The following is a 13,878-nucleotide window of genomic DNA, read 5'->3' on the forward strand; positions in this document are numbered from 1 at the left end:
AAAAAAAAAAAAAAAAAAATAGAAACACACACACACAGCCAAGGCAGCAGCCCAAAGCTTGTCCCTTGGACATTACTACAAAGGATAAATAACTGATTACACAGATGATTCTTTTGTTTAAATAAGAGTTTTGTTACTCACTTTGCAATGAGGCCAGTCTTTTCATCTGATGGTGTGAGGGAGGTATTCAGAGAGAGACGGGAAAGATGTGATTGGTCTGTGTCCCCTTGAAAGTTACTACATGACAGCTATAAACCCCAGAATCCTGGCTCTTTCCCTCTACTTGGAATGAATCAAACTAATCCCCTATGAAAGGCTGCAAAGTACCTCTCAGATGCAGCAGGGTTCAAGCCACGGGGTAGCTGATCCTACCCAGATGGTTCAGTTTATGGCATGTAAATGTTCTATCCAAACCATGGAGCCCTGTGGGCTACAGTAGCCTTAGAAGTTTCATTTATTCCAGAGACCGACAACATCAAATCAGCCCTGCCCCTACTCCATTTCTTGCATGAAAGGGCAATATTAGGCTTTCCATGATGCTAAATCAATTCCAAAGAAAACCATTTGTATATGCTTCTTTTGTTAAAGGGACAGATGACGTATTTCAGTCATATTTTGTCCCTTATAATCAAATCAATCAATATTCAGGACACTTAAGCAAGAAGAAATTTCCCAGAAATAAATGCATTTTCTATATTTGGAAGAAATCATTTCTTATTCTAGAGCTCATGTAACTTCCAGGAGATAATGTGGAATATTACTGATGAATTATAATTTTCTGTAGTTACAGTGTATCTGCAGAGGTATGGCAGTTAAGGTTTTGCATAGTCTAGATTCAGCTTTATCAAACTCACAATACATGTTCCATAAACATGAAATTTCATGTGTGGATGTGGATTGTGTGTTCTCACTATGGGTAAGACACCGTGTTAAGCACTTTCTCTGCATGATCTCATTTTATTTCACAATAGCCTTATGAAGGAGCTCCTATTGATACTCTCACTATACAAGAGAGAACACAGATGCTTAAAGAAGTTAAACAACTTGTTTTTTATTATTTTAAAGATGTGGGGTACAATTCAGAATTAGGTATACAAGTGGTCATCTTTTTTTTTTTTTGAGTTGTAGTCTCACTCCGTCAACCAAACTGGAGTGCAGTGGCACGCTCCCGGCTACTGCAGCCTCGACCTGCTGGGCTCAGGCAATCCTTCCGCCTCAGCCTTCCAAGTAGCTGGAAATACAGGTGCGTGCTACCACGCCCAGCTAATTTTTTTTGATTTATTGTAGAGATGAGGTCTCACCAAGTTGTTTGGACAAGTCTCTAACCCGCGGGCTCAGGCAATCCATCACCTCGGCCTCCCAAATCACTGAAATTACAGGTTGAGCCACCGAGCCTGACCCAAGTGGTCATCTTACAGGTAAGTTTGGGCCAACTTTTGGTCCCCACTTTGCCTAGTTTGAGATTAGGTACCCTTATTGATGTTGTGTCCCCCACCTAACCCAGCAGTATCCTGCTACTGCCAATCCCTTTCTTATAGTATTGTGGTAAATGTTCAGGGTCCGCTTATGAGTGAGAACATGTGATACTCTGTTTCTGTGATAGATCACTGAGTATGATAGACTCTAAATCCATCCAAATTGCTGAGAAGTCCATATGTTTGTCTTTCTTTATGGCTGCATAATATTCCACCATGTATATATACCACATTTTTTTTATCCAGTCCAATTTCGATGGGCAGCACAGTTGGTTCCATGTTTTTGCTATTGTGAATAGTGCTGCAATAAACATGCATGAGCAGATATCTTTTTTGTAGGATGATTTGAGTTCCTATGGGTACATTCCCAGTAGGGGGATTGCAGGGTCATAATGGAAGGCCAATGTCTAGTTCTTTTAGAAACTAACTTAAAGTCTTCATGCCAGGAATGAAGGACTAAGTCCATTTCCTTGGTTGTCTGACATCATAGCCACTGTGCTTATCACTCTTCAGTAGTTTTGAGATAATAAGGATCAAATGGGGTAATGTACAAGCATCCCTCTTTTTATCGTGCTTTACTTTATTGCACTTTGCAGATATTGCATTTTTTAAAAAACAAATTGAAGGTTTGTGACAACCCTATGTGAAGCAAGTTTTTCGGTGCCATTTTTCCAAAAGCATGTGCTCACTTTGTATCTCTGTGTCACTTGGTAATTTTCACAATATTTCAAACTTTTCCATTGTTATTATATCTGTTATGGTGATCTGTGATCAGTGTTATTACTATTATATTTTTGGAGGTACCACAAACCACACTCATATGAGGTGGTGAACTTAGTAATATATGTTGTATGTGTTCTGACTATTCTACTGACCAGCTATTTCTCAAACTTTTCCCTTCCCCTTGGGCCTTCTTGCTCCCTGAGACACAGCAATATAGAAATTAGGTTAATTAATAACCCTAATAACCATAGCCTCTAAGTATTCAAGTGAAAAGAAGAGTTGCACATCTCTCACTTTAAATCAAAAGCTAAATATGATTAAGTTTAGGGAGGAAGGTGTGTCAAAAGCCAACACAGGCCAAAAGCAAGGCCTCTTATACCATACAGTTAGCCAAGTTATGAATGCAAAGGAAAAGTTCTTGAAAGAAAATAAAAGTGCTACCTCAGTGAACACATGAATTATAACAAGGTGAAATAGTCTGATTACTGATAAGGAGAAAGTTTGAGTGGTCTAGATAGAAGATCAAGCCAGTCACAATACTCTTAAGTCAGAGCCTAAACCAGAGCAAGGCCCTAGGTCTCTTCATGTTTTTGAAGGCCAAGAGAGATGAGGAAGCTTCAGAAGAAAAGTTGGAAGCTAGCAGAGATTGGCTCATGAGGTTTAAGAAAAGAAACTGTCTCCATAACATACAAGTGCAAGGTGAAGCAGCAAGCTAATGTAGAAGCTGCAGCAAATTATCCAGAAGATCTAGCTAAGATAGTTGATGAAAGTGGTTCTACTAAAAAATAGATTTTCAGTGCAGATGATACAGCCTTGTATTAGAAGAAGTTGCTATCTAGGACTTTCATAGGTATAGAGAAGAAGTCAATACCTGGCTTCAAAGAACAGGCTGACTCTCTTGTTAGGAGCTAATGTAGCTGGTGACTTTAAGTTGAAGTCACTGCTCATTTACCATTCTGAAAATCCTAAGACTCTTGAAAATTATGCTAAATCTACTCTGCCTGTGCTCTATAAATGGAAGAACAAAGAATGGATGATAGCACATCCATTTGCAGCACGTTTTACTGAATAGTTTAAACCCATTGTTGAGACCTACTACTCATAAAAAAGATTCCTTTCACAATATTACTGCTCATTGATGATGTAGCTATCAGTCATCCAAGAGGTCTGACAGAGATAGACAAGGAGATTAATGTTGTTTTTATGCCTGCTAACACAACACCCATTCTATAGCCCAAGGATCAAAGAGTAATTTTGACTTTCAAGTCTTATTATTTAAGAAATATACAATGAGGCTATAGTTGTCACAAGGAATGATTCCTCAGATGGATCTGGGAAAAATAAATTTAAAACTTTCTGGAAAGAATTCACCAGTCTAGATGTCATTAAGAACATTTGTGATTCATGGGAAAAGGTAAAAATGTCAGCATGAGTAGGAATTTGCAAGAAATTGATTCCAACACTCATGGATGACTTGGAGGGGTTCCAGACTTCAGTGGAGGAAGTAACTACAGATGTGAGGGAAACAGCAAAAGAGCTAGAATTAGAAGTGGGACCTGAAGATGGGACTGAATTGCTGCAATCTCATGATAAAACTTAAATGGATGAGGAGTTGCTTCTTATGGATGAATAAAGAGAGGGTTTCTTAAGAGGGAACTTACTCTTGGTGAAGAGGCTGTCACCTCTGTTGAAAATGTCAAAAAAGATTTAGATTATTCCATAAACTTAGGTGATAAAGCAGTGGCAGAGGATGGACTCCAATTTCCTCAGAAGTTTTATTGTAGTAAAATACAATCAAACAGCATCACATGTTACAGAGAAATCGTTCATTAAAGAAGGAGTCAATCCTTGTGGCCAACATCATTGTTGTCTTATTTTAAAAAATTTCCACAGTCACCTCAGCCTTCAGCAACCACCACCCTGATCAGTCAGCAGCCATCAGCTTTGAAGCAATACTTTAATGAATGCTCAGATGATTGTTAGCTTTTTTTAAGCAATAGAGTATCTTTTTAAAAAGTTTTCAAGCAAAGTTTATTTAGAAAGTAAGTGGGGGTGGGGAGTGGAGAGAGAGAGAGAGAGAGAGAGAGAGAGATTGAGATTCACTTTCCCAAGGTAGAGGAAGGGACCAGAGCTAAGAAAACATGGTATCTGTAGCTCAAAGAGCCATGTGGACACATTTGAGTTTAATAAAGCAATGGTAGCAATAAAATATCTTTAAATTAAGGTATGCATATAGCTTTTGAAGACTATAATGCTATTATACACTTAACAGACTACAATATAGCGGAAACATATTTTTCATATGTACTGGGAAAACAAACAATTCATGTGACTCACTTTATTCTCATCTTTGCTTTATTGCAGAGGGGAACCTAACCTGTAATATCTCTGAGATATACCTGTTGTTAATTTCTGTAAAGAGTTTAATAACTGCTATTTCATAACACTAATTCAAGAAATGACTTTATGAAACAGAAATTTGAGGCCTCGGTAGGTGTTAGGGCATCTCAGCATGGTAGAGATTGTTAGGCCTGAAAAGAATGATTTGTGCTTGTATTTACTTATTTTTTGGAAAATATTGTTTATTTAGATAAACTGGACAGAGAGAAGGGTGGGGGGAGGGAGAGAGAGAGAGAGAGAGAGAGAGAGAGAGAGAGAGAGAGAGAGAGAGAGAGAGACACCTCCCCAAGGTAGGAAAGGGGGCCAAAGCTGAGGGAAACATGGCAGTGGCCAAAGCCCAAAGAGCACATGGCCACACCAGAATTTAGTAAAGCAATGGCCTGTATTTACTTTTTAACAACTAATTGTTAAGTCTTTTTTGTAAAAAAACTAGTTTTAATGGGCCAAAGCCTCATAATAGTGAAAATTATACAAGTAAATCTATTAGACCAAGAATTTATTTAAACACACACTAACAATAATTTTAAGGGGATTAGTTAAAAGATATATATAGAAAAGTTTGTTAAGTTTTGCATCAACGAGGTCATTTTCAAAGTGACCATCACTTTTGTTACTCTTAGCTAGCAAAGGGTCAGAAAACCGATCTGAAAAGATACAGTATTAGTCAAAGAAGGGATGTAGTTACCTCTCCTATCTGCTTTCTGAAATCTGTATAATGGAAAATGAAGTAACTTTAAGTTAGCAACATACTTGGGTTGCAGTCACTGTCATACTTAGAATTTATAGACACTCCCCAGAATGCTAGTGATTATACCTCTAGTTGGTAAAATAGCTTGCTGATTAGTCCCGGCAGAAATGGCATATCCTAAGCTGGAACTACTGTCATGGTAATGGGAAATAAATTCTTTAAGATCAGAAACAATGTCAGTTGTATTTAAAATGACACCGGAAACCACATTGTAATGGACAATTGTGCAGAGGTGAGCAGAGACTAAAACGAGATAATAGGATTTTAAAAATTTGATTTTATTGGTTCTCTCCTCTATTTGCATTTTTTCATCAGGATAACCTCTGCCTGTAAGTTCTACCCTGGAAATATCTTCTCCTTCAATTTATTCTGGGTGTCTGGGTTGATTGAAAGGCAATAAATGCAGAGCCTTTTTAGAAAGCCTGAATGGGTTGACAGAATTTTTGGTCTCTCTGAAAATTCATCTATTGATTTGACAAGACAGTTACATTTTGCGCAGCTTGGAATACTGTAGTCATCATTTCAAAACAACACAAAGCTGAAGCAAAAGGCTTCAGGAGAAGCACTGATATGTCTGGACACCTGGAACATCTCTGAATCTCAGATTGGAAGAAACATCCAGATGGCATCTAGTCTGTCATTTGAAGAGAGACTCTTAATTGATGAGTTTAGTGTATGCTCTTAAATCTCTAGAGAAGTACCACTACTACATTGCTCCCTACATTAGTGCTGGGCGTACCTCCAAGTTATACTTTTCCTGGTGTGAGTAAAACTCACTGCTTACAGTTACCCTCTTAGGCAAGGAAAGCACCAGCCTTCTTATGACATCACATCACATATTCTTAGTAATCTCTGAAAAATCATGGCATTTTGCCAGAAGGCAAGATATTGGCAAATATTCTTCTAGTTTTCAGAAAAAGAGTGCCTCAAAGTAATAATCTCCAGAAAAGTTCTTGAAAGATGACTTAATAGAAAGTGGTGATCATCAGAGGCTGACATAAAATCATGATGAATAAATGATACTAACATGACTCTATTTTTCATTTTCTGAAAGGAATCCTCATTTGATGGCAAAAAAAGAAATACTGTCGATCTGGTACATTTGGATTTTAGTGAGGCACTGACAAAGATTCACAATATCCTTGTAGGCAAGGTAGAGAAACGTGAGCCAGATCGTGGTACAGTCATGTGGGTTCATAGCTATTGCAATGGTCACATTTAAAAGATACTGATGTCAATTAGCAGGATCTCTAGTGGTGTGTCATAGGGCTTGGTACTGACAATATTTTTAATTGGACTCTAAGAGGAGGACAGCATGCAATTCAATTCAACTACATTTACTGAATGACAGTTATGTGCAGCACACTGCTAGGTGCTGAGAGAAGAAAGCAGAATAAGAAAGCACACAGTATCCAATGCAGTATATTGGAAAGATGAAGGCATTTGGAATCAGAAGATCTGGATAATTCTCAGTCTTGTCATTGACCATTTATCTGAACTTAGATAAATCATTCATATTTCCATGCCTTAGTTTTACTTATCTTCAAAATTGGGAAAATAGAGATAATTACCTAAAAAAATTATCATGAGGTTCAGATAAAATGGAAAAAAAAAGACACTTAGCTGAGCCTGTCTTATCTCACTTGATCTGTAGGAAAATTCTTTGAGTTAGGAACTATTAATGGCTTCATTCTACAGGTGAGAAAACTGAGGTACAGAGAACATAAGTAAAGTCTAAAAATATGATTTTAGCACAGAAGAGAAGGGATAATTTTACATACATGCATTAGGGAAAATGAAAAAGAAATGATATTTGAGTGGTGTCATACTGACTGAGAGTTTTCTAGGTGTAAGTGAGGTGTTGTAGGAAAATAAAACATCATGGTCAAAAGCATAGCAATGTGGCTATGCAGATGTATTTCAGGAAAGACAATTGTCCTGATGTAGTCAGAGGTAAGAGTTTCAGGAAACAGTGGTAGGGATGGTGGTAGAAAATCTAAGTGGGGATCAGATTCTCAAGCATGTTGGCCTATGAACTTTGATGACAGCAGTATAAGTAAATAATCACTAAAACTTTGAGAAAGTATGCCAGGGAACAAAGTGTAGCGTAGAAGGAAGAAGCAACATCTTCTGGGAAGTAATTTGGGAATTTCTCACCATTGATCTGGGAAAAGGCATTAAACTGGAGGAATGGAAACAGAAAAAGGTGGATTTAATCAATTTTGGCAGTATGTTAAAGTGGCAGGTGAACTCTTTATTAAAGAGCTCAACCAAGAACGACAATTCCAAATGATTAAGACAGTCAGTTATTAGTCCCGCTAGTTGGCTATGATCTTGAAACTTTTTATTTTTAATTTTAATTTTAATTTTTTTTAAGAAAGAGAGAAAGAGAGAGAGAGAGAGAGAGAGAGAGAGAGAGAGAGAGAGAGAGAACGAAAGAGACTGGACTCCAGTCTAGTGCAGAAGCTCGATCTTGAAACTTTTTAATACACACATCCAACAAAGAACAAGATTTGCATATGATGAGCCTTCAACTTTTAAATTTACCTAGCTGTAATTATGACATAGTAAAGTCTAGCAATGCAACTTTGTTTCACACCTAAATGAGCAGGAAGGAGGAGAAGCAGGTACTGAAAATAACTCTCTTGACCACAGATGAAATTTTAAAATATTGGGTCTCATATTTCTAAAAAAGGTTTTCTGAGGAATACTTTTCTTAAAGAAGATTATTTCTCTCTGCATGAGGGGATCAAAATGTAAATCTTAGTTTTGTGCTTTTGCAATCTAGGAGTTGATGTATTTTGCCATAGGACTTCCATATGTATTAACACTAGACGGATAAATGGGAGGGAGAAATGAAGAGGAAGAAAAGGGCTATTGTGATATGGATGAAATATGTTCTGGAAGGTGTACTAAGCTGGTTTCTTAAGAAGTTCTGAAGATGTCATCATATTAAATAGGGTTCTGTAACCTGAGCTCAATGGATAAACTTCAAGGATTCAAAAACTTACTGATACAAAATGAGTTGACCTTGGGAGAGACTTTATAGATCTCATGATATTTTTAAAGGGATCTATGACATCCCAAATAAAACAAATCACTGTTAAAATTATGTGCGTACCTTACTCCATAGATCAGATATAACTATGAAGTCCTTACAACAAACAAGAGAAGCTTCTAATTTAAAAAAACACCTATGCTTGTACATAGAGAAGGCAAAATCATTTTCTTTAGCTAATTAGCACCCTCTAATTTCTAAATGTTGTTACCCCATGTTTACAGATATTCTTAAAGCTGGGGCATATCAGCAATCCTAATAAACCAGCAAACACCCTAATTAGTTTCTCTTTATGATTCTTTATGGCATAAAGAGGCTGGATAGGATTTCAGAAGTCATTTAGTTCAACACTTAGCTACAGGCAAATCCATACCCAACTCATCCCAGATGGGGGACTGTTTATTTTTAAGAATCTCGGGTTCCCTCATTCTCTCTCCCTTAGTAATCAGTTTGCATGTGTCATAGCAGGAACTCCCAGCGTTTAAAAATTTCACCATGCTAAAGAGTTCTGAGACATTCTCAGCATTACATAAACATGACAGAGATTTTTCTTTCTGTCTGTGTTTGCCAGTCTAGACTGCTCTACTCTGCCATTAGAGTTAGGACATCATCATGTGTGTGAATAAATACCCCAGAAATGATAGGGGTCCTGGTGGGCATTTAAGAGTAAATCAGAGAATTGCAAGTCCCACGCCAAAGGAAGCTATCCTCCAAAGACAGGAGCTAAGGAGACGACCCAATTAGTCTTAACTTCTCCAATTTTCCTGATTACGTGTCTCCTTTTACTCCATGTGCTATACCTGGTAAGTTCCCCCAGACATAGACCTAATCATGAAGGCAGAATATTGGTGCCACGCAATTTAAATGAGAGCTGTGTTATGCTAAGATATGTGAACAACAGTGCGACCTAAACAACAGGGAAGGCCTGAGGCTTAAAAAGTGGCTGGTCCAGATAACATGTGACTATGGATTTCAAAGCAAATGAGTTCAGAAACAACTGAATGTCAGCTCACATTCAATGAAGGGAAACTTCATTGGAGAGAAGGCAACTTTCCTGAAGACTGGGGTGTGGCAGACCAAGTAACAACTTACAATACATTCTCTGCTTAAAATAGCAGATGCAGATTGGCATTTTTCTGGCTAACATTCTTTGTTGGGGGGATGTGAGTTGGTCTGAGTCCTGGAAAGTAAGGGAAATCTCCGTAACACCTTGGGGGTGCTAGAATCACCAAGAATTGATGCACTGCTGCAGTGGGGTATGCTGGGCTCCAAAGAGAAGGTTTTCATCAGGCAAGAGATTTTCTTTCAAAAATTTAAATTGTCTTTTCATATGTTGGGGTCCTCCTACACTGGGCCCCTCTTGAGACTTAGTCCTTTAGGCAGTGAAGCCGAGTGGCTAAGAGGGCAAACTCAGAGCCCAGCTGCTTGGATTCTGGATTCTGGCCTCCTCAGTAGCTGCTTAAGAGCTGTGTGAACTTAGGCAAAGCATTTCACCTATTAAGGATTCAGTTTCACCCTCTGCAAAATGGGCATTGTAACAGAAGTAATGTTTGGACAGTGCCTGGCATAGAGAACGATTTTACCTAATCCTGTTGTGTGAATTAAATAAGTATAAAGCATTTGTTGTGTGGATTAAATAAATATAAAACATGAGACCTGCCATAGAGTCTGATCAATAAGTGGTACTTCTGTAACTATGAGTGCTGTCGATGATAAACACCACAGAAAGAGTGATGGAGAACATTAGAAAGGTCCATGTGCCAAGGTCATGGGGAAAAAATGGAGAGAAATATAGTGACCCGCACCGAGCAAGGCTTAATATCTTGGATCTTTAACTAAGGGAAAACAGAGATGAACACAATGGTAATAAATTAGGGGGAATATTGGGAGTACTGAGGAATTATCACTGTTTCTTTTTATTTGTGTTTATTGTGTGGTGGTGGGTTGATTACCAGTTTTATTGGAATGTTTTATAAGCTGCTAAATTTACTTACTGAGAATGAACAGATAAATAGGGATGTAGTTCAGCTATGTCATGTCATGGGTTTTCATCAGCTCTTCCACTAACTTTCAGACAAGACTAATTAATGAGGAAGGAGGGGAAGAACTGAATCTGTTGGAAGAGTCATCTTTTGGGGGGAACAGTGAATGACTCAACTTTGGTAGGCAGCAGCTCTGGGGAGGGGAGTAAGGCGTCGGGTGGAGACTCTCATGATCTCTTGAGATGTCAGGGTAGGATGGTCATTTTAACAAGACATGATTTGATGGGATCTGGAACAGCTCCTAAATTGGTTCTAATCCTGGGCATTCAAGGTTGCACTTTTGATTTTTATTTATTTATTTTTTTGAGTTGGCATCTCACTCTGTCACCCAGGCTGGAGTGCAGTGGCGCGCTCACGGCCATCCCAGCGTCGACCCACTGGGCTCTGGCGATCCTTCCCCCTCAGCCTTCCAAGCAGCCAGAACTACAGGTGTGTGATACTATGCCTGGCTAATTTTTGATTTATTGTAGAGACGAGGTCTCGCCAAGGTGCTGGGCTGGTCTCTAACCTGTGGGCTTGGTCAGTCTACTTGCCTTGGCCTCCCAAAGTGCTGGGATTACAGGCTGAGCCACCGAGCCTGGCCAAGGTTGCACTTTTTAAAATATTTCATTTCTTGAAAGGCCCCATCTTATACTATGGTGTCTTTAATCCTAAACCCAAGTAGCTTCAGAAACATTTTTCTTCTATTTGTTTGCGTGTAGAGTCCCTTCTCATCTACCTCCTCAGGGACCCCTTTTGTGATCCTCTTATTTAAAGCGGTCTCCTGCCCCACCAGTCTTCCCCTCTCATTACTTCTCTTTACTATCTGCATAGCAGTGTAGCCTAGTGGTTGAGTGCCTGGGGTGTGGAGCTTAGACTTCCCAAGTTCAAACCCCAGCTCTGTTCATCCACGTGAAGTGGTGTATGCTAATTAACTCTCTAGCCTTAGTCTCTTTAGTTGTAAAACAGAACAAATTAAAACACTTTCCTTTAGGATTGTTGCAAGGGTTAATGTATGGAAACTACATCATGCTCAGTGTACTGTAGTGCTCCTTAATGCTGGCATTTGTTAGACTTATTACTCTCTGAAATCGCCGCCTTTATTTATTTACTCGTTATGTCTCTCTCTGCCTGCTAGAATGTAAGCAACATGAAAGTTGGGACTTCTTTTTTTAACATTTATTTATATTTTTATTTTAAACATATGGGGTACAATTCAGGATCAGGTATACAAATGGTCATCGTATAGGCAAAGTTTGGGTGTCCCTTTGGTCCCCACTTTGCCTGGTTTGAGGTCAGGTACTCTTATTGATACTATGTGCTCCACCTCCTCCCCTGGCAGTGTCCCGCTATGAAAGCAGGGACTTCTTATTGTTCACTGCAGAGTTTTCAGAATCTAGAACAGGCCCCATAGTAGGTGCTCAATACATCTTCTCAAATAAATGAATACTCTATCAGTGTTTAAGATATTATCTTGTTAAATTTCAGGTCATGCCCCCAAAACAGCTTCTCTGAGGTGCCTGTCTGGCAAAACAAACAGAACACAAACTACTTGATCTCTTGCCTAGACTGAAACTCTATTTCTCCATTTTTTTTAACCCATACATCTCACTTTTTCACAGATCCAAAATTTTGCAGAGTTTTGTGATCTCAAGTTAGTAGCATGACAGCAAAAAATTTTTAATCCAAAAATTAAATTATCTGATAATATTCAATTATACTAAATACTGCTTTTTAAAACTATATCTCATCTCTTCCACCCTCCTTCCCTTCTGGACATGTCCCCTTCAATCCAGTAAACATAAGTAAAGCTGAAGAAAGAATGCTGAGAGACGGGAAAGTGAGGGTTGAAAGGAAGCACCATGGTTCCTAATATCTGCAATGCAAAGAATGTGTCTTTCTAGCATGAAAATAACAATAATCTCGAACATCTGCAGTCTGTTTATAGAATTCCAAACTTGCTAATGGTACACAGTTAACAACTAATAAATGCAGCAAGGCAGGGAAATGCAAAATGGTACTGTTGACAGGGTCTGTTTTCTTTCCTCCAACACACTGCTCTGTAACACTACTGCAGGTGGAGTTGCCCAGTGGTCTCCCCTCTGCATCACCCCCTGCTAAAGGTTAAGGATGCTCCACGTGGGCTTTTTAGACTTGAGGACAGCTCAGCTAAAGGTCGTTCTCGGGAAGGGCTGCTTTCCCACCGGCTTTCTTGTTTTTCTGAAGAATTAATGTCAAAGAAAGTGCCTGACTCTGACTCTTATACAGCTCCTAGTCTCCTGATGACTTATACGAGGTTTTAAGGCCTGATGGTAATGGTTGTCACCATCCCTGACAACACTGTGGTCACCCTAAAGAACTGAAATATCAGAGGTTCTAAACTCCAATACTGGGGAAGGTCACAAAGGCTGGCCACACTGACGGCACATGCCATTTCTGTGTGCCCTCCCACATATCATCAATATTGTTTGAGACACTGGTTAGTGTGTTGTAAAACTGGTAATATTTGGGTGGCCAAAGGCATTTCATAAATTTCATAGGTCTTAATTTATGTTGCTATAGTAACTGAAACATCGGGATTTCCTGAGATTAGAAAGCTTTGATATCCTTAACCTTAAAATGATGATATTGCAGACTACAATCCAGACTTGGTGTTTGCTTATGAGGAACATATACACTGTATGTGGAGTATTCTATGTATGCTAAGGTGTGACTGAATGTTCCAGAACTGTAATTTCAAAATTAAGGTTTTTAATACTCAACCTGATTTTCTCATCTCCATGTACAAATCTCAGTGACCAAGATGTTACAGAAATGGACAGAAAGGGGAAAGTGAGAGAGGTGGACCTCTCATAAGCGGCAGTTCTAGAATACTCATTTTAAGGACTGATACAAATTTGGCTCACTTTCTCCATCAAAGTGAATTTCCAGCAGGTGCTGAAGCACTTGGCATATTTATTAACTAGTGTTTTAAGACAAGACACGGTATTGAGAGCATTTAGTGCACCCGCAATATCTGAAGTGAGAAGGAGAGGTGTAAAGAAGCCCTGACCTTGAGGCAGGAAGAGACTAGGAAGTCTGTGGGTGGCTCAAGGTCATGTGTGTTAATTATATGGACTCAAAGCAGCTGGAAAATTCAATGCAAATCACCTAGGATTGGTCTGAGACAGAAATGTCTCCCCTCTCAGAACCCAGCTTACCTTATATCCTGATGATTTGATGTGCACACCGCGTTTGGTCAGAGTAGATTTCATTCGGATGAAAAAGGAACGCTCAAGGGTGTTGTCAGTGGTTAGCAGACTGGGGCTGGTTGACTCCACTGAGGAATACAAAAATACAGACAGACATGATTTAGATCTCGACACAGCCCCTCACAGCTACTGCTCAGGTGCAATCTTGAGATCACTAAAAATAAATGACTGATGGGTGCTAAGAGCAGTAGTAATCAATTTA

At 39.0% G+C, this 13,878-nt stretch overlaps 1 protein-coding gene across 1 annotated transcript in view; it reads right to left on the bottom strand.

The window, feature by feature from the left end:
- The window catches only part of NPAS3 (neuronal PAS domain protein 3), a gene marked incomplete at its 3' end in the record, with an annotated part of 691,615 nt that overhangs the window by 59,765 nt on the left and 617,972 nt on the right, over window positions 1–13,878 (bottom strand). Inside the window, exon 10 of the mRNA XM_021715010.1 lies at window positions 13,626–13,744. Within this exon, the coding sequence (XP_021570685.1) occupies window positions 13,626–13,744 (119 nt within the window). The remainder of the gene's footprint in view (window positions 1–13,625; window positions 13,745–13,878) is intronic.

Source organism: Carlito syrichta, unplaced genomic scaffold (assembly GCF_000164805.1).
Source record: "Carlito syrichta isolate Samal-C Ts95f unplaced genomic scaffold, Tarsius_syrichta-2.0.1 Scaffold306534, whole genome shotgun sequence".
In the NCBI taxonomy this organism is placed as follows: domain Eukaryota; kingdom Metazoa; phylum Chordata; class Mammalia; order Primates; family Tarsiidae; genus Carlito; species Carlito syrichta.